A 20868-nucleotide genomic window follows, 5' to 3' on the forward strand; every position below is an offset into this window, starting at 1 on the left:
GTGTGTGTGTGTGTGTTTGTGTGTAGGGGCCCCGGACCCCACAGCAGGAGCCAGTGTAGATGATGAGAACTGCTGGCATCTGGATGAGGAGCAGGTTCAGGAGCAAGTCAAGCTCTTCCTGTCGCAGGGAGGATACCACGGCTCTGGCAAGCAACTCAACCTGCTCTTTAGCAAGGTCAGGAGCCAGCAACATTCATTCATCCACATACAGAACATAGCAACGCACATACCAACCCTGACCACCGCAGGCACAGGCACTTCATCCTGCCTGTGTGCCTCCCTGCCTTTAGGTGCTCTCGTCTCTCTATACAAGAACACAAAAATGCAGTCTCACCCTAATCCTCCCCTCTGCACCCTGTTTATAAATATTTTCTCTTTAGTGCACTTCTCTTCTATTCCCTCATGAAAAGAGGCCTTCTCTGTTCAAAGTAATCCCAGACAAAACAACTTACATATATTGGCACATACATTAAAAGGCAGACAGCCTCTTAGCTCGAGCTAATTGCAGAAAGGAAGTGTAACATGAAAAGCGAGAGCAAGGTATAGAAAGAGAAAAAGCTCGCTCTATGTACTACTTTGTACCCGCGATTACATGATTACACAAGATATGTGTGGTTCTCCCTGTTGCCTGGCAGAGCTAGGCCAACATTAATGTTGTGCGCTATGTAAAGACTGCAAGCTAAGAACATTATCATCCACCCTGCCCGGCTTTTAGAATGCCTCTCAGCTTCATGCTTTTTGATGCCAGTTATATCCTTGTCAGCACACACACCCACTGACAGCCATATATACATCTTGTCCACTCACACACCCACGTTGAGAGTCACGTACACATTCATGTGTAGACTGAGCTGCCCTCAAATGATAAACCCACAACGTATGTGCATTTGTGTATGTATGCACTCCTGTGTCTTTGTCTTTTTCTTGGTGTGTGTTTGTGAATACATCAGAATCTGAATACTTTATTGATCCCCTCAGGGAAATTATTTAGTTGCAGTTCGTAAAATAAGTCACATTCAAGGTAAAATAAGAGTAAGAAAAGAGTAAGTCAATAAGTGTATATAACATATCTGTAAGTAACATATCTAAGACATAAATAAATAAATAAACATATTGTCACTCACTCCTTTTACCAGACAAAAAAGCTTTTTTTGTGCACACATCAAATGAAGTACAGTTAAGAATCACGGTTTTCAGTTTTTACTACTTTTCACCAAAAAATACAGCAGATCACTTTAAAATGATGTTTTCCAATATTTTATATCCCCACGCACCAAAGACTGGTTGTTTTTTCTTCTGCTAAAAGATGCTGACCACCGTGGTTTACAATAAATGAGTCCCTGTTGCGATTAGAACAGCTCAGAAAATCTTTTAGTAAGAGAGAGTGAAGAGAAAATGCAAAAATTCAAATGCTGTTTTTTCACCAGAAAGGAAGAAAAGAAATGGTTAAACTACTGAGTGGTTACACTGCAAACGGTCTTTTTTAAAATCTGTTTTTCACACAGATTTTTTTCTTTTCTTTTTTTTATTTGACTTTTTTTTTCTGGATTTGTGCTTCAAAAAGAATAAAGTACAAAGTAACAACAGACCACTACTGCCACTGTGATTTGTTTACATACTTTGAAGTAACCGCGAAATAGATATAACCCAAGCAAGTGGAAATGGGTCCTTTTTAAAGCACGTTAGTCAAAAATTGTTAAAAGTGCCATCTGATGTGTGTATGGAACTGTGTATGCACATAAGCAGGATTTGTTTTCTGAAGACTTTTATTTTTTAAATTCAATTCAATACAATTTTATTGATTCCTGAAAGAACAATTGTATGCAGCAGCTTGCCACACAAATCACACTTGATAAAGATTAAAGAAATTTAATAATGAGGAATTGGTAATAAATACATTAATAAATAACTTAACATATCTTAAAACAATCTAAAATGATATAAAAGGTGGCCAGACAAAAGTATGAAAGCACTTGAAGCTTGATTTGATTGCAGCTCACTGGATTTTGGTCATTAATAAACTTCCATATGTGCATTTTTGAATGTGCACATGCTTCTGTCATTTATTTAGTTGTTGTAGTCTAATAGTTCTGTATGTCTTGTCCCTGAGTTATGCGAGCTGTTTGGTGTCTTTATATTACTGTGTGTGTGTATATGTGGGTTTATAGCTCTCTGTTTGTGCATCTGTTTGTGTAAATGATGTGTGTGTGCGGGTGTGTATGTAACCATCCTCCCTGTCTCCCCCTCTTTCCTCCTGCAGGTGAGGGAGATGCTGAAGATGCGTGACTCCAATGGAGCGAGGATGTTAACACTGATCACAGAACAGTTCATGGCCGACCCTCGGCTTGCGCTGTGGAGACAGCAGGGCACCACCATGACCGACAAGTACAGACAGCTGTGGGACGAGCTAGGTGAGGGGGAAAAACACAACACACGCGCACACTGACACACACTGAATCAAAATGACAAAAATGTGCACAAAGACACACCTCTTTCCCAGTATGCACAGGCCCGGACAGATTTAGCAAGGTGGGCGATCAAACCCAGACATTGAGACAAAGACACACACACACACACACACACACACACACACACACACACACACACACACACACACACACACACACACACACACACACACACACTCATCACTGACAGCCCAGTCCCTACCTTTCACTATGAATGCAGGTTTGGCAGCTCAGCACGAGTGTCTTTGCAAATTACAATCCGTTTAATGCAGCACACCGCACCTCATCGCGCCCCAAATATTATGACCTCTGTAATGTTTTGAAACACTTCACATTATATATTTAGTTGATGTGACAGAGTGCTGCTTGCCATGCAGTCATTTGGTTTGATCTAGTGTGCAGTTCTTCTGACAGATGTACTGTACCTACAGCAAAACACTTCACCACAAACTACAAAACCAACAAGCTCATCACCAGGACAGCAGTCGTGTTGTCTCCTGTCTTTGTTGTTTTCCTCTAATGTCTTGGTCGATGTTGCTGCTTCTGCTGCTGCTGTAGTTGATGATGATGTTCGTTTTCTCCCTTTGGTCTTGTTCTGCACTTTGTGAGGACAGCTCAGTGATCTCATCTGTTTCAATCCCACGTATTTTTGGAAGTGTGTGTACGGTCTCTTTGAAGTCCACACTTCAAACCCTTCTTCCCAAGTCCTTATCACTCCCCCTGATGTGTGGTGAATGCTGCCTCTCGGCGTCTCTCTCTCTCTCTCTCTCTCTCTCTCTCTCTCTCTCTCTCTCTCTCTGCGCTCTCTCTCCCCCTCTTTTGTCTTTCTCCCCTTTGAGCCGCAGCTACTGCTCTCCTCCAGACACAAAGCCAAGCCTCATTCATTTGTCCTCACCCATGTCTCCTCGTCCAAATCATCTCCGCTCCCATTTCATTTTATAGTTCCCTTTTTTCTGCTCTCCCTCTGTTCTGCACCTTTCGTATTCTTTTTCTTTCTTCATGGTCTGTCTCTGTCCTTGTCTACGTCCTTCCTCCCAAACTCTCTGTGCCTTTACACACATGCATAGGTACAACACAATCTCACACACACTCTAGAGTGTACATATCTCCAGCAGTCTTGAGAGTAAAATCCCTGAATGCGCTTGCATCCCCAGAGACATAGCCACTTTTCATATTCTGTTTGTTCCAATTTACTCCAAAATGATGTGTGTGCAGTCAGCGTTGCCTCGGGACTAGTTAAGTTCTCTGTTTTCACAGACTTTTGTATTCCAGTGCAAGATGGCGGCAGCATACAAAATGTGCACTAAAAGAAAGAGAAACAATATTATGAATGCTGCACATCTTTGAAAACTGCCTCCAGCTTTCAGTCTTGCATGATAACTGTATTTAGGATTTTTTTCAACCTCAAAAGACACACCTACCTGCATGGTATGACTCGTTGCAGACATCGTTATCGAATGCTGGGAAGTAGGGCAGCTGATTGATGTGTGTGTGTGTGTGTGTGTGTGTGTGTGTGTGTGTGTGTGTGTGTGTGTGTGTGTGTTAATGTGTGTGTTTTCCGTTTGTGTTGGTGTCCAGGTGCCCTGTGGATGTGCATCGTACTGAACCCCCACTGCAAAGCAGAGCAGAAGTCTTCATGGCTGCGCCAGCTGCGCAGATGGAACAGCGTGGACGTCTGCCCCTGGGAGGACGGTAACCACGGCAACGAGCTGCCCAACCTCACCCACTCACTGCCTCAGGGTGCCCATGGCAACCAAGGTCAGAGATTGACAAGTCGTGTATGTCTGTCATTGACACATTTCATTTGTAGTAACGTATCTGGAGGTGAGAGGCGCTACAGTGCACGCTGCAGAGCATTTGTCTCTGTCTCACTGTTCATCCCAAGCATCATTCTGCATGTTTTACTTTTTCTTTTGCTTCACTAAGCCTGATCAAAAAACAACCAACCTGTTGGAAGTTATTTTTCCATGTAGCCCGTTCACTTTCAAAGCTTTCATGCAGTTTAGCTGAAAAAAACAAACAAAAAAAACAACTGGCTTTCTGTCTTTAAAACACCGCAGCAGGTTAACTGCCGTGTACAGGCGGATAATCTTTTAGGTGATGGTTATGTTTGTTTATAGTAATTATGCTAAAAAAATACGTTATTAATAGATGTTAAAATGCTCATGCATTTAACACAAAAAAGCAACCAAATGACCATGCATGTGGTCCTTGCCTGCCTTTTTCTCACCACGTAAAGCTGATCTAGCATTAAATCCTCTCACATCTCCTTCAACTCTTCTTCTTCTTCTTCTTCTTCTTCTTCTTCTTCTTCTTCTTCTTCTGCAGAGATGCGCCCCCACAGGACTGTGTTCACACGGGCCATTGAGGCCTGTGACCTGCACTGGCAGGACCGACACCTCCAGCACATTATCGCCAGTGACCTCTATGCCAACTACTGTTACCATGACAACCAGGAGGGCTCCCTCTTTGACACCCGCGGCTGGCCCTTGTGGCATGGTGAGTCCATGTGCATGTAGGTGTATGTGAGCGCTTGTGTCAGATGGGTTATTTATACACGATCAGTTGGACTGAGAGCGAACAGTAGCCAGTGGAAGAAGGTTGGAGTTCAAACTTAGTCTTTTCCTCAGAACATGTCCCAACGGCCTGTGCCAGGGTGGATGCCCTGCGTTCCCACGGTTACCCAAGAGAAGCCCTCCGACTGGCCATCGCCGTGGTAAACACATTACGACGGCAACAGCAGAGGCAACTGGAGCACTTCCGCCGACACAAGAAAGGTGAAGCTAGTTTTTTTTTCTTTTTTTTTTAAACAAGCTCTTTATTGGCAGAATATAAATTATCAAGCAAACCATACACTTATTATACATACAAACACCATGGCCCTCCATCCATCCCAAACATACAGTAAATACGCCATAATATCAAGTGGAAAATGTGCACAGAAGAGAGAAGGAGAAATGTCCTCCAGCCATGAAGCTTGTTTTTAATTCAGCAATTTTTGGAAGCTGGAGTTATTATATATCCAATAGCAAAGAGAAAATTAATGTTGTGTGGTTGTTGAAATAACCCCTTATTTCAAAAGTCGATTCTTCATTAAATGTTTTATTCATTGTCCTAATCATTTCATATGTACTATACTTAACTGTTCATTTTCCTAGTGCAGGTTATTTAATAGTGCATGTTTTCATCCGTTCCATTTGGTGAAGGCCATTTATAAATATATGTGTTTAAGTACATGGTTTTGACATTGGTTTTTGACAGCATCCCTATGTCAGCACTCTTTGCGAACTGTCTCTTTATCTGCTCTGTCTTGTCTCAGAGTTGCTCCATAAAGGCCATACTTCCATAACCAACATGGAGGGCTGGGTGGGACACCCCCTGGATCCCATCGGTACCCTGTTCAGCACCCTGACAGAGTCGGGACGAGGAGGAGAGGAGGGCTCCAACACCTGCTTAGACCTCTCAGGTACTCCTGACAAAAGGCTCTGACACACCAACCCAACGACCGACCGTCGGCAGAAAAGGCAGTCGGACTGATCAGTCTCCCTGAGTTGGTCAAAAAAGTGCCTCGGAACACACCGAAGCGACGATGACTTGAGCGTACGTTCTGCACTAATCTGTATTGTCAGCCAAAAAATGAAAACCTGCAGCTGATTGGACGAACGCGTCACGTGGGTCTGGCTTCTCCCGAATTTCAAAACCGACCATAATGGCAGCGCCTTCGGAATACGAGCTCGTATTTTACGAAAATAGTTCACAGAAAAGTGTTTCTGAAAACATTTTAAGCGAGAAATAGGTCATGCATTTGCTGAATCTGTCTTCATTTCAGATCGACAAAAGGTCAGTTTAAAAGATTTTCGTCAGATTTTGAGAGGCGTTCGTCACGCTCATCCCGCTCGTCATTTCCAGTAATTGTTCATTGAGTCCGACTGCCTACTGGCCAATTCAACAAGTCAAATCGTCCCAAATGAAGGCCGACGGCTCCTCCGACTGACGACGGCACGGAACACACCGAACAGACTCGGGTCACCGACCTCGCCAGACTGTCCGAGAGCCGATAATGGGGTTGGTGTGTCAGGGCCTTTACAGTAACTGGCAGCCTGAATAAAACACCTTTAAACATATACTTAAATATAGCTCTGGTTTTATGGCGGCATATGAAACCATACACTCTGAGCCAACACAAATCCAAAAAGATGATACTGTATGTTTTTTTTCTATGCTTTCTTGAACCACATACTTGTATTATATGATTTGATTTATATGATGTATGCTGTATAATAACATACTGTATATATGGGTAACGTAACTGCTTGCTGTGCAATCAATCGAATTTTGATTGTGATTTTATATTTCGGCTCCTAACGATCACAGAAACAATGTAACCGAGAAAAACGATTATTTTGCACATTCTGTTTTGCAAGTAAACTCTTATTTTGTCTTGTGTTCTGAAGGGGAATTCAAAAAGTTCAACGGGAAAGGTATTAAGGGAAATTTCACATGTCAAGGTATTTTCACTGTTTTTTAAGTTTAATAAATTAATTAATAAATGCAAATCCAAAAGTCAATCCGTAATCGTGTTAAATAATAATGATTTCAATATTGACCAAAATAATTGTCATTGTGATTGTTTTTTTCTCATAATCGAGCAAGCCTAACGTAACTACCACATACTAAACAATACTATAGGTATAGCATTATGCAAAATGAACAGGACTATAATCATAAAAGACAAAGTACACAAACGTTTGTATATTTATACACAGAGGTTTTTAAATTTGTTATTTTTCCAACATGTTGTATATATAATTGGATTGATTTTTAATATGGGATGACAAAATACATTATTTATACTGACATGCCTGTCTTGTTGACTACAGTTAAGTCATTTTTACTTATGTAGCTGCATAATAAGACGTATTTTTCAGGTCGTTCCTATTTCTTGACTAACATTAGCATGCAGGTGTTAGAAAGCATATTTTAAGTGCAGATTCACCTTCAGTTGCTTGTCTTATGGTATCATGCCCTCCTTGTGTTTTCAATTATCCTCTCCTACGCTCCGCGAACCCTCTGTCCCTCATTGCCTCCTCTGCTCACAGAAATAGCCTTTTCCTCTGAGGTAGAGAAGTGAACAGGGGAATGCTCCTGAGGCGTTGATCTTTATTTTGGATGGTCGTTGGGTTCAGACCTCTACTGTGTAACTGACACAGTGGTTTTCCATAGGAGACAGGCTCATTTAGGGTCCAAAACCTCAGAATAACACAGACATTGACTACCACCACGCCAACTCAGTTCCTTTGTTTCAGCTCCCTTTCTCCTCCTCTAACTTTTAGTTTTCTCTCTCTTCTTCACAGACTGCTCCAGTGTTGTAAGCCGAGCAGAGCTCCAGCGAATGCCCGTGCAGCGATTACTAGGAGACGGTGAATCGTATGTGGCACTGGCAGTGGAGACAGCTCTGATTGGCTTAGGCCAGCAGCGGGTGATGCCTGACGGGCTGTACGCTCAAGAGAAGGTGTGTCGCAATGAAGAGCAGCTATTGGCCAAGCTGCAGGAAGTGGAACTGGACGACTCCCTGGTCAAAATCTTCCGTAAACAGGCCGTCTTTCTGCTAGAGGGTGAGGGACATAACGGATAATATTCCACCCTTATGGTCCCTTTATTTCACAGCATCTCCCAGCAGTCTCCACACATACGGACGTATATAGACACACATCCCCTCTTTCTTTTCTCTCGCCCTACACATTCTTGCTAAAACAGGAAAAAACACATTGCACTCTCTCACTATTTATTATCCTTTCATTTTGTGGTGCAAATAGAGGCTGAGCTGCACTGGGCCAGACCAAAATGAGCTCTTTACAAAGTTACACCAGGGGTATTGTGTCAGCACACACACATGCGTGCACACAAAGCAGTGTGTACATTTACAGGACTGGGGCTGGAGCAGAATGAGGTTTGGTTATGGGGAAAGGGAGGAGGGTAGGAGTAGGAGTAAGAGAAAGGGGAGGGGGCCAGCCCACATACTGACGGGTCCAGCCCAGTCAAACTCCACTCCAGTCCCCACCCAAACCCCAGCCCTGCCTCGGCCCCGGCGCGACCACCCACCTCTGGCTCCGTTACTAATAGAGCACCATGCTCTGAGGCCTCTGTGGGCCCCTGGAGGCTGCAGTCGAGCCACTGTGTGATGTGGTCTGTGGCTTAGGAGCCTGTTGGGGTTTAAAATAACCCACCAGAGACGAGGGGAAGTGCAGGAAGAGAGGGGGGGAGGGAACGGAGAGAGTGTGAGGCAAAGTCTCACACACACACACACAAACACACACACACACACACACACACACGGCCATATGGTTTTTGACGTCACAGTTTGTTTTAATGCCGCGTGGCTTTGCCTCTTCCTGGAGGGGGATAAGTCACTCCTCAGTGTGCTATACAAAAAGCACAACTCAATATACAACAATATGTTGTCTGTTTATACTGTATATATCATAAACGTCAATACCATACTATAACATTTATTGACCTGATGAGACAGATAATCGTTTTATTGGTGAATTTCTTCCACCTCTTTGTTCTGTCATTAAAAACAGCTCCCCTTTTTTTAGTGTCTGTGATTTCTTTCTTTTTCGAGCAGCTGGTCCGTACTCTGGTCTTGGAGAGATCGTCCACAGAGAGAGTGTTCCCATGCACACCTTCGCCCGCTATCTCTTTACATCTCTCCTACCTCACGACGCTGAACTGGCGTACAAAATTGCACTGAGAGCGATGCGGTAGGTCTTAAGTGTGTGCGTGTGCGTGCGTGTGTGCGTGCGTGCATCCTCACTTGTGTGTGTGCTGCTGTAATCATGTCAAATCCTTGTAAATCACATTTTATTGTTTAATTCGATTAAGAAAATCTTCCCAAGTTTGGGCTGATGGAGCCTTTAAAAAAATGGAAAACTCCGGTGCCCAAATAGCTCAGTTGGTAGAGCAGGCGCCCATATATAGAGGTTTACTTTTCGATGCAGCAGGCCCAGGTTTGACTCCGACCTGCGGCCCCTTTGCTGCATGTCATTCCCCCCTCTCTCCCCTTTCATGTCTTCATCTGTCCTGTCAATAAAAGGCCTAAAATGCCCCCCAAAAAACTCTTTAACATAGACTGATTACTCACAAAATAAAAAAATAAAAACCCATAATCATCTGAGTGTATATAGACTCTGCATCACATGTTTAGTAACTTTTGCAGATTGCACTCAGATTGCAAACCACCTAACACTGGAGCATCACATTCAGATTAGTCCAGATTTTGGAACTTTTAAAATGTCTGATATTGTGACGCCGCCAATTTAAGTAACTAACTTCAACATTACAAGATATGTGTATCTATGTAGTGATCTCTCCTTATTTTTGCAGATTAGTGCATGCTCTCCTCAAACTTTAAGTCAGTCATCATGGCTGAATTATGGTTATTATCAGAGGATTTAAGGGATGCAAGGATGGTAAAAATATAGAGCATTTTGTTCATGTTTTTATGTATGCATGTGTGTCTGTGTTTAGTTTGGGGGTCTTGTCTTGTCCGTAGGTCTGACTGCGTGCTTGTCCATGTGATCTCTCTATATTAAGCTCCTGTGTGTATTCATCTGTGGACAATGTGTACATGTGTATGTGTGTTAATCAGTCTGCGCTGCTGTGTTTTGATGTTGTGACTAGTGGGAGCTGGATCAGTGAATATTAATTACATTAATGAGAGTGTAATTAGTGTGGCTGTAATGAGGAGGAAGCACACACACATGCAGGGCCAACAGGGAGAGGGCAGTGTGGGAAAGATGTTTGTTGTGTTTCTACAAAGCTTCTCAGAGTCAATCACTGAGAAACTGGCAAATGATTAGAGAATGAATGAGAAGTGCATTTTTTTTTCTGGCTTGTACCATCGTGTGTCACAGTCGGACAAACTGAGAACAAAAGGACAACAAACACTTCATTCACACTTTCCTCCAGTTAACCAGTTAGGAGGCGTCAGGAATTGAAATAACGTGCTTTCAACACCAAAACAACATGGTTGGCTTTATCATTGACAGGTTGTGTGGTTTCAAGGTTGCACATCCAACCGCTGAGTGTCCCCTCCTTGCCTAAAAACCAAAGTCCCAAACCTGTTTTCCCTGAGTCAGCCACTCCCCTTGCTACTTCCCTTCACCTTCCCCATTTCCTCCCCTCACATCCTCCATCCTCACTCCTGTGGTGTGAAACCAGCGATTTAGAATAATATGGCCACTTATGGGTGCTCCTGGGAGCCAGGTGTGTCTACTCAGCACATAATGAATGTGTGTAATGTAGCGTAGTGTAAAATGATAGCATATACCTCCCCGCTCCCATGGGACGGCGGACAGTTAAATATAGAGGAGGAGGTAAAGGAACCAGGGCTATTTTAATGGACCCATTATAACCCTATCATTGATACAAGGAGAGAGAGAGAAAGTCTAGCTTTCTTGCTCATTCACACACAACCCCTTCTTCACTTTCCACTTGCTTTCTCTATTTGTCTTCTCCCGCACAGTTGCTCTCTCAACCAACTTTTCTTTTTTTCTTTTTTTATGTGAGGAAGTCTGCCTCCATACACAAGTGCATGTCCAGTATTTTAAAGTGTGTGTGTTTATGTGCTGCGTATTTAATTAATTAAAGCGTGTGAGAGCAGCATATGCTGTGAAATGGCTTGGTGTGAGCGGCCAACACAAAAACAGATGAGCTGCCTACTGGTTCATGGGCTGCCCACAATTTGACTGCAGCCACAGAAGAAGAAGCCCGCTGCCTTTCCAGAGACTGTACTTATCGCAACTCTTTGGAAGCCTAAGGGACAAATCCCTGCCGCCTGTTATCATATGAGATTTCTCTATGAGATGCGAGTCTTCCAATGTCAAGTACAAATGTTAAGTAAAAGCACAACAAAAATGCACTTAAAGTAAAAAGTAAAAGCGCGCATAATAGCCACCGAGAGTGATATCTGATAATTATATTATTGGATCATTTTAACTGACGCACAAGATCGTAAACAGCATTGTAGTGTTGTACTGGTCAAGGTAAAGCTGATGGCACCACATCATCTTGGGTAGTGCCATCTGTAACAGCACATCGTATTTTATAAACAGATCACATGCTTTGTATATAGAACCCTAATAAGAAAAGTTTCTAGTAACTATCAAATAAATATAGCGGATTCAAAAACACAATAACTTCCTCTGAAATGTAGTGGAGTTTAATGGAGTTATAGCAAAAAAGTAGCATGAAGTGGAAATACTAAAGTAAAATCCTACAACCCTCGGTGCTCATAGAACTTGTCTGACACCTCTTGGAAAACAAAAAAAATGGTCCAAGCTAAAGAAAATAAGGCGATTTCATCCGAGGCACTTAGAGAGGAGTGGACTAAAATTAGGGGTTACATTCCGGGTCTTGTATGACTTGATCCCTCCTGTCAGGCATTATTTGGGTTTCCAACTTTGAGTTTGTGTATAGAGTGAAGGTCTTGCAGCGGATGTGACACTTAGCTGATAGATGTGTGCTTGATAGATTATAAAAGTAAAGGGTGTTTACAGTCAGAGGGGGAAAGGAGCATGAGGTAGAGAGGTCAGTTGTCATGGTGATGCTGACCAGAACTCCCACAGGGCCTCAGGATTTAAGTAAAACCTGGCTAGACTGTTTTTTATCAACGTCTCATTCTTTATTCTTTGCTTTCACTTGATTTGCATCTTCGTATATGGGGATTTGAATTTAAGTTAAGTTTGAAGTTAGGTAATATGCAATTCAGTGTGTATGTGCTACTTACTATTCCTTATACAATCCTCCAAATCTATTTAAACTACAGGCATGAGTTGTTCCTAAACATCTTATTACCCAACTGGGTCCACTGATTATATGGCGTCTGTCTTCCATGGTCCCTTGCAGACTCCCTCCACATTGTCACCCTTGAATATTTCTGGTATGATAAGTATTGCTGTGTCGCTTTCAGATGTGACAGGGTGCTACAGGACCCGTTTGACACAGGAGCCCAGACACAGAGGGATTAATTGCCTCTTCCAGCTCACTGTTAGTGTTTTATATATCATTTATAGTACACATTTATACCCAGCCATGGCAGTGCTGTAAAAGAAATAGGAGTTTAATTTGATGTTTTAAGCACACTTGACATTGGGCGGCTGTGGCTCAGTGGTAGAGCGGTTGCCTGCCAATCAGTCCCTTGTCGAAGTGTCCTTGGGCAAGACACTGAACCCCGAGTTGCCCCCGATGCTGTGCATCTGTGTGTGAATGTTTATCTGATGAGCAGGTGGCACCTTGTACGGCAGCCTTGGCCGCAGTGTGTGAATGGTTCCTGTACTATGTTAAAGCGCTTTGAGTAGTCGTTAAGACTAGAAAAGCGCTGTATAAAAACAGTCCATTTACATTGAGTTGAGAGTTTGTATAGTGTTATTGCACAGGGAAGATTATCATTTTGATAACCAGTGTGCTCTGTATTTTACAAGACGCTTGATTGGGAACGCATATACCATACTTGTGCTGAGATTGAATGTTTCAGAGCAGTCAATTAGGAGTTTTTCATCATTTTCGCTTGTTCCTTATTGAACAATAGCCCCGTATGGGTTTCCTCCCAACATTTTAAGGAGGTTATTTTTCAGCAACCCAGGCCTCTCAAGGTCCTATCCAATGGAGGCCTCCGGCTCTCTGGTGAAAACCAAACAAAGACAGGAATGTTGATGAGGCCTCCATCTTTACCCAGGGAACTCTTTTTTTTTTTTTTTTTTTTGCTTTGCTACACCCCAGGAATCTTCCATAAGGCCCCAATGTGGTGGAAGCTTTTAGCAGCTCTTTAGATGTGTGTGGAATGAACCCGGCTGTTGCTAAGGCTTCCAACATCTCCATTTTACACCAAGTGTCAGCGTTCACACTCACACGCATCTCGACTGGGTTTTTGTCGCCTTTTCTCTCTCTCTTCCAGAGACGAGCCATGCTTGTGCCCTCTTGGGCAAAACTGAGTGAAGAGGAAGAGTTTGTTTTTGTACATACCTTCACTCAGGTGGCAACAGTATCACATGCACTTTGCTCTGAAATTGAAACTGGCATTTAGCATCACATTGCTTTTACTGGACTGCTTTGATGTGTTTTCAAAAGGGCAGGTGTGTGTGTGTGTGTGTGTGTGTGTGTGTGTGTGTGTGTGTGTGTGTGTGTGTGTGTGTGTGTGTGTGTGTGTGTGTGTGTGTGTGTGTGTGTGTGTGTGTGTGTGTGTGTGTGTGTGTGTGTGTGTGTGTGTGTGTGTGTGTGTGTGTGTGTGTGTGTGTGTAGGCTCTTTTCATTCATGTGTGTCAGGATTTGTTTGAAGTGTGTCCAGCCTTACGGGGCTGAAAGGTGAATTCCTTAATTTCCCCATGGACTCAATTAGCTTTGTGATTGGCTGAGAGAAGGCCAGGTTGTGCTGTCTTCTGAAGGAAAGGAGACCTTTGAAACTGAGGTGGGAGCGGAGGGAAGAGAAGTGAAGCAGAATAGGAGATGAGCCGGCCAAAGTGGTAATGGTGGTGGTGCTCATGGTTCTGGTGAAGTCTTGGTCCTGTCAGTGTTATTCTAATGAGAGAGAGAGAGAAACTAGTGAAGCCCCTTCATCCACTAGCAGGTGTTGCACCGCTCTGACTTCATCATGACCAATTAGAGTGAAGAAAATACTAATTATACCTTGGTTTCTAGGTGATTAAATACTAGGTTGGAAGTAAATTGCAGGGATAGGCTAACTGTAATCCCCCTGTGATCACTAAAAACATTTTCATTTTGAAGTCACTGTCAGAACATCATAATGAAGACTTTTTCTGTCTGTACAGTATTTCTGTCCGTCTGATTTCACTGTGATTTTGATGATTCGTGGACCTTTTATGTCTCTCAGCCTCTGATTTTCATTCACTCCATTTCTCCGCCACTTTGTCTTTTTTATCCCAACATTATTCATTTTCTCAGGTCAATGCTCATTTAATATATTTATTTGAAGTATTCTAAAACATTAACAAGTTTTTATATCATGTATTTAATTAAAGTAAATTCTTTTCTACAGAATAGCATTACACAGATCTCATTTTCTGTGTCTGTTTCTCCGTCAGGTTGCCGGTGTTGGAGTCGACGGCCTCGTCCGGTGACCTGTCACGACCCCACCACATTGTGTCCGTGGTGCCCAACCGCTACCCACGCTGGTTCACCCTGAGCCACATAGAGTCTCAGCAGTGTGAGCTGGCCTCCACTATGCTTACTGCTGCCAAAGGTGCATAGATATATTTGAAAACACGCACGGGAACAGACACGAACACATATTTTACACAGAAAAAGGTCTATGCTGCTAACTCACTCAGTGTGAGTGAGGACTCTTGGATAGAAAAGGCAACACACACATCCTACATCCACATACTCCTAGTCTAAAGCATTCCTGTGTTCAAATCCTCTCTAGGTGACAGTCGCAGGCTGGAGACAGTCCTGGAGTCCATCCAGAAAAACATTCACTCCTCGTCTCACATCTTCAAACTGGCTCAAGATGCGTTTAAGATCGCCACTCTAATGGACAGCCTGCCTGACATCACACTTCTCAAAGTCTCTCTGGAGCTGGGACTGCAGGTATGAAAAAATGGGTACCGCTGTATATTTATTGGTACCTTTTTTAAGGAGGTTGTTAGATTGTAAAGTTTTATGCGGGTGTACATCAGGCTTGGCCAATTTCAAGGTTGAGCAGAATAACCATTACAATCTAGAGACGAATGATAACCAAAACAAGACAAATAACATAACATCCCTTTGTTATGTATGTGTGATAGTGATATTTTAACCATATCAAGTCTCTATAAGGTCACTTTTTCTCTTGAAACAGCTGTAAAACTGAAATCTTTTATTATAGCTATTTGATAATTTTTGTACAGTGAAATCTTACAGATGTTAAGGGGTGAACTCTACTGTTCATGCAACAATCGTTCACTTATAATATTGAGATCTGTTGGGTCCATGGAAGGACTTTATTTTTGTGTTCATGAAACTTCAAGGGAACATCGTGAGGGAACAGTTTTTGCCCTACACACTCATTCCTGTTAAATAGCTCTATATTCCAGGGCCATTATACGACCATGCAGTGTGATCACCAGGCCTCATGACTCCCATGAGATGACTAGCGTACCATTACAGCTCCAACTATGTGTATCCTTTAGCTTTCTGAAAATGCAAACATGTCTGGATGTGGGTATAAGGGTTGAAGATGACTACATTAGTATTTCTTGGCTTCTACTTTTGTGCACTTCAGGCACATTTGGAGAGTTGATGTCGGATAAGGTTGATTTCATACAGACTTGTGACTTCTTCAGGAGCATTAACCATCATTTCGCAATCTTGTAGCTCGTTGTAATTCAACCTGGGATGGTTAAGACATTATGGCTAATAATCAAAATCTTTTACTTCAGAAACACACTGTTGAGCTTTATTGGAATGGTAGAGATATTTTAGTTTTCTTGTGCAACTTGTTCCAAGTTAGGAAGTTCATTGTTGTTTAAAGTATTTTCTCTACAACTCACCTGTCATTCCCCATTTCTTTTCCATCTTCCTCAGGTGATGAGAATAACTCTGTCCACATTAAACTGGAGGAGGAGAGAGATGGTGCGCTGGTTAGTCACGTGTGCCACTGAAGTGGGTAAGTGTGCTTTGCCACTTAAATGTTTCTGTTTGATTGTTTCAAGATGTACTTGATCTAATTACTTAATCTTCCAACTTTCCCTTCATTCTGTCCCATATGTGTCTGCCAGGTGTGTACGCACTGGACAGCATCATGCAGAGCTGGTTCACCCTCTTCACCCCCACAGAAGCCACCAGTATCGTGGCCACCACTGTCATGTCCAACAGCACCATCGTCCGCCTCCACCTGGACTGCCACCAGCAGGAGAACCTGGCTTCATCCGCCCGCACCCTCGCCCTGCAGTGTGCCATGAAGGACCCCCAGAACTGCGCCCTCTCTGCTCTTACACTCTGTGAAAAGGACCACATTGCCTTCGAGACAGCCTACCAGATTGTACTGGACGCGGCGGCGACAGGGATGAGCTACACACAGCTGTTCACTATAGCACGCTACATGGAACACCGTGGTTACCCGATGAGGGCGTATAAGCTGGCGACGTTAGCCATGGCTCATCTGAACCTCAGTTACAACCAGGACACACACCCAGCCATCAACGACGTGCTCTGGGCCTGCGCGCTCAGCCACTCGCTGGGGAAGAACGAGCTAGCCGCCGTTATCCCCCTGGTGGTCAAGAGTGTGAAGTGCGCCACCGTGCTCTCGGACATTTTGCGGAGGTGCACGCTGACCACGCCGGGCATGGTGTCGGCGCTGCACAGCCGCAGGAACTCTGGGAAGCTGATGTCCCTGGACAAGGCGCCGCTAAGGCAGCTGCTGGACGCAACCATTGGGGCCTACATCAACACCACGCACTCGCGGCTCACACACATCAGCCCGCGCCACTACAGCGAGTTCATCGAGTTCCTGGGCAAGGCCCGGGAGACTTTCATGATGGCTCACGACGGACACATTCAGTTCACCCAGTTCATAGACAACCTGAAACAGATCTACAAGGGCAAAAAGAAACTAATGATGCTGGTGAGGGAGAGGTTTGGCTGAGGGTGAGGCTGGGGATCGCCAAATACTCCCCTCCCACTCTAGTACTTTTCTATTAACTTGAGTCTGCCTTTTGAACTTCTTTTGGACTTAATAAAATGGAGAAGTAAAAAGAGGGATGTGACTTGTAGAATGAAGCAAAAAGAGAAAGGAAAAGATGACAAAAAAATCAACAGAGCCACACGCGGTATTATTGTTCTTGCTGTTGTTATTGTTATAAACATTATTACTATTATTATTATTAATAATATTATTACTACTATGTGTACAGAAGTGTTTTTATTTTTCAGAAGAGAGGAAATTTGTCACGTTGTGAATGTTGTGTGTATTTCTCTACATGTGTGCGAGAGGAAAATGAAAGTGAAATGGCTTTTTTTATTTTTGTTCTTTTTATTTTTATGATTTAAAGCATCTTTCTTTCCCCCCTTTTTCAGTGTACATTGAGTTATATGTTGTCAAGTGGCTGAAGCCCTTCTTCAATAGCGCTCATGTAAAAACCTCAAAAAAAGAAGAAGAAGAAAAACTACGTCTCGGCATCCTCAAAGAGAAACTAAGGCTTTAAATCACACAGAGCACCTCCCTCTGTCCAGGCCCTCACCGGTGGGTGCTGGGCAGCACTGCACACCTTAGCTTGGCTCGGCTCGGCACAGCTTGGGTTAGCACTGACATTTCTTTAGACAGCAGTAGCAGCAGCAGCAGCACTTGAGCAGCCATTAGTTTTCTCTGGGTCCCAGGCATTTGCTTCATTACACACAACAATGCTCTTAGCTAACTTGTGTTGTTGTTATTGTTGTAATCCTCCCCGCCTCCATAATGAGTACCTGTTTTACAGAGGACAGTATGCAGGTGCTACAGTGATGGCACATTACATAAAGATAATGAGTATTATTGTTACATTAATGTAATGTAGTACAGGTGGGATTTTTAACCGCCCAAGTTTGACTAAATAACCGTTTTAGTTGAGTTTGTTTTGGTCGAAGTAGATACCCAGAGGGAGACGACTACCTCATGATACGGTATTAAACCTGCTCCCATTTATTTTAGTTTTGTTGCTATCATGATAGCTGATAGTTTTAATTAAACAGGACAGTCCTTGGTGAGACCAAGGTTGTGAGGAGATGTGGAGTCAGATTACTGCTGAGTGTTTTTTGCGCCCGGCACTGCTGTACGTCACTGCCCCGGCATCGGTACTTACACCCCGAAAATTGGCTTGAACGCGCCTCTCAGAAGTGTCAGTATGTCAGTCCCCTCTCATCTCTAAAAGCCACCATTGTATGGTATTTTCAGACTAGGCCAGTGTCATTTCCCTCTGTGCATGTGAATCATAGAAATTAGACTTTCTACTGTTAAAGTTCATTGTGTGGAACCTTCAGTAATTGTCAACCAGAACGTTCTCAGGGATTTCTCTACACAGGAAAAAGGCGGAACAAATGAACGACTGACTACAGGAAAAAGACAAAAACATGACACAACATGAGCGAGCATTTATTGAACTCTGTATATATGCCATAGTATATGTCTGAATATGGAGGATCTGAAAGTATATGTTAACTAATTTATACAGAGTATTCTATGTAATGTGAAATACTTGAAGCCGCTGTAGTTTGCGCTCTTTCTCTTGCTCTCCTTCTCTCTTTTGTCTTCTCTTTTTTTCTCTTTTGTTGAAAACAGAACATATCAGAAGGACTAGACTGACCTTGTTGACGGCTTTTTGGACTCCAAAGGCCTCATGTGTTCATACTTGAGACGCTGGATCCTGTCAGAAATGCAGGTTGAGTCAAATTGGTGATGGCGGAGAAAAACATTGTTGTTCATTCCTGCTGACTAAAGCATAGAAAAGGGGGTGGAGGTAGACTACTTCAGGCCATTGGTCGATAAATGTTTGATAACCCAATACAGGACTTAATTATGCATGCAAACTGTTGCACTAGCCTAGTTTTCCATAGGATCCTATGGGGAAAAAACTTTAATGTGCTTTATACAGGAGCTAATTGGAGATGAATCTGGTTAATCTGGTGTATTATGTGTCCAGCCTTATATGCATTTAGGGCATCTCTTGGCTGAAATCAGCCTCATGTTGCATTACTATAGCATTTGCCAGAGTAACTTAAGAGTTGTGCAACTCAACAAGACTCACATTCATAATTATGCACAGGTTCAATCTAGCTAAGATTAAAAAAACAAGTCTCCTCAGTTCTCCCTTTTCATTCCCCGCAGAATTTCCAGTGTCTCCTCTGCAATGTTCAGCTGTCCTATCATTACTTGCCTTTTTACCTTCTTTATATGTCTGACTTTTCTTTTTTCTGTGCATCTTTTTCTATCTTGTGTTGATTAAAGATAAAAGCAGCCTTTTCTCTTGCCTTGTCTTAACGCTTTAAAGTAACCAAACAGGAGATCTATCTAACAACCAAACGCGTTCTAAGAGGTGAGAGACAACCCACCTTGGTCCCAGCTTTAGTGTCCTTAATTAGTAAGTGAATGGCTGTGTAACTCATGCTTTAACAAAGCAATTCCTCACGTGTGTTTGGTGAAAAAATACATTGTCCAGTGTCTCTTGTTCTCTTCAGAAACAATTTCCTCTTAGTCTTTCTAGCTTTTTTTTTTTTTTTTTTTTTTTTTGTTTGTGTAGGAATCTTCTGCTCTCCCATTTTATTTATTACAATGACCCATGTATACATGCTTATGAAATTAAGATTTGATACACCAATATCAATTTATTTATGTAACTAAATCACTGTTTTATAATCTTGTTAATGAGTCAATAATTGATTTTTTTTGTTTTTGCTTTTTTGTTTTAATAAAAGTTAGTTTTTCTGAAATGTATATTCCTGTCACCTCTGCTTTTTGTTTTGCACCCTGAGATGGGTCATATTTTTTGTGCAGCTGCACTTTGGTCTTTAGAAAGTGTATCATGGATTGTTACGGACCGTGGCCTGGGAGCTTGAAGGCACGAGATGGTCGGCGTATCAGTGAGTGCCAATCAGTCAGGACTGTTCAGATCTCCATCAAACAGCGGTGTTAGAAAAAGCCAGAGTGGGATCACTCTCACTGGCAGCAGCTTTCACGCTGTCATCTCAGGCGAGCTGACGAGGAATATGAAATGTATCAATTGATATTCCCATGGTCTTTGTAGCTTCTGTCAGGCAGCCAGGCTCAGCCAACCACAATAACCTGTTTACATGCATCTAACACTGACAGTGGTGCCACAGGATGACTAAATCAGTGTATGTGTGTAATGGACTTTGTCAGGTGTGTGTGTTTGTATAGACATGTTTTTGTGCATGCTCCTTCTTGTTTGCACGCCTGTGTGTCTGTCTTCTTGCGAGTGCGAGTGTGCGTGTGTTAAGGCCTTTAGGGAGTGAATGGGAACAGGTGGTAACTCCAGACTACAGGAGCTCCTGACAGCAGTAAGGTCCCCAGACTCCCAGCCCCTCATTAAACATTGACACAAAAACACTGCAACTGTCTGTGTGTGAACAGTAATGAAGCGCAGACGGCTACACCGGTATACACACTGCAACTTAGCACAGCACGAGCTCTCAGTCCGTGGCTGTGTGTGTGTGTGCGCCTTGTCCATCTGTGTGCGCTCATTAATGAGGCACATTTGTCCATAGAGGTGTCAGCTTAGATATTGAGGAATTTGTCAGGTTTAGCAACAAAAGCACCCGTCTGCTGTCAGAGGCCAGACAGAAATGTCCCTTTGTCGTGTGATGGATGCCTGGTTTTGAGAAATAGTGTGTGTGTGTGTGTCGAGGCATTAAA

General features: G+C 43.0%; 1 protein-coding gene across 1 annotated transcript in view; it reads left to right on the forward strand.

The window, feature by feature from the left end:
- LOC114555950 (zinc finger SWIM domain-containing protein 6) overlaps positions 1-19804 on the forward strand; it is a 48946-nt gene extending 29142 nt beyond the window's left edge. Inside the window, exons 3-14 of the mRNA XM_028578732.1 lie at positions 27-175; positions 2261-2411; positions 4047-4226; positions 4797-4967; positions 5099-5245; positions 5788-5934; positions 7823-8083; positions 9097-9232; positions 14570-14727; positions 14911-15074; positions 16050-16131; positions 16244-19804. Coding sequence (XP_028434533.1) covers positions 27-175; positions 2261-2411; positions 4047-4226; positions 4797-4967; positions 5099-5245; positions 5788-5934; positions 7823-8083; positions 9097-9232; positions 14570-14727; positions 14911-15074; positions 16050-16131; positions 16244-17109 — 2612 coding nt within the window. The 3' untranslated portion in view covers positions 17110-19804. The remainder of the gene's footprint in view (positions 1-26; positions 176-2260; positions 2412-4046; positions 4227-4796; positions 4968-5098; positions 5246-5787; positions 5935-7822; positions 8084-9096; positions 9233-14569; positions 14728-14910; positions 15075-16049; positions 16132-16243) is intronic.
- Positions 19805-20868: the final 1064 nt, after the last annotated feature.

The sequence above is a fragment of the Perca flavescens genome, chromosome 5 (assembly GCF_004354835.1).
Source record: "Perca flavescens isolate YP-PL-M2 chromosome 5, PFLA_1.0, whole genome shotgun sequence".
Classification (NCBI taxonomy): Eukaryota; Metazoa; Chordata; class Actinopteri; order Perciformes; family Percidae; genus Perca; species Perca flavescens.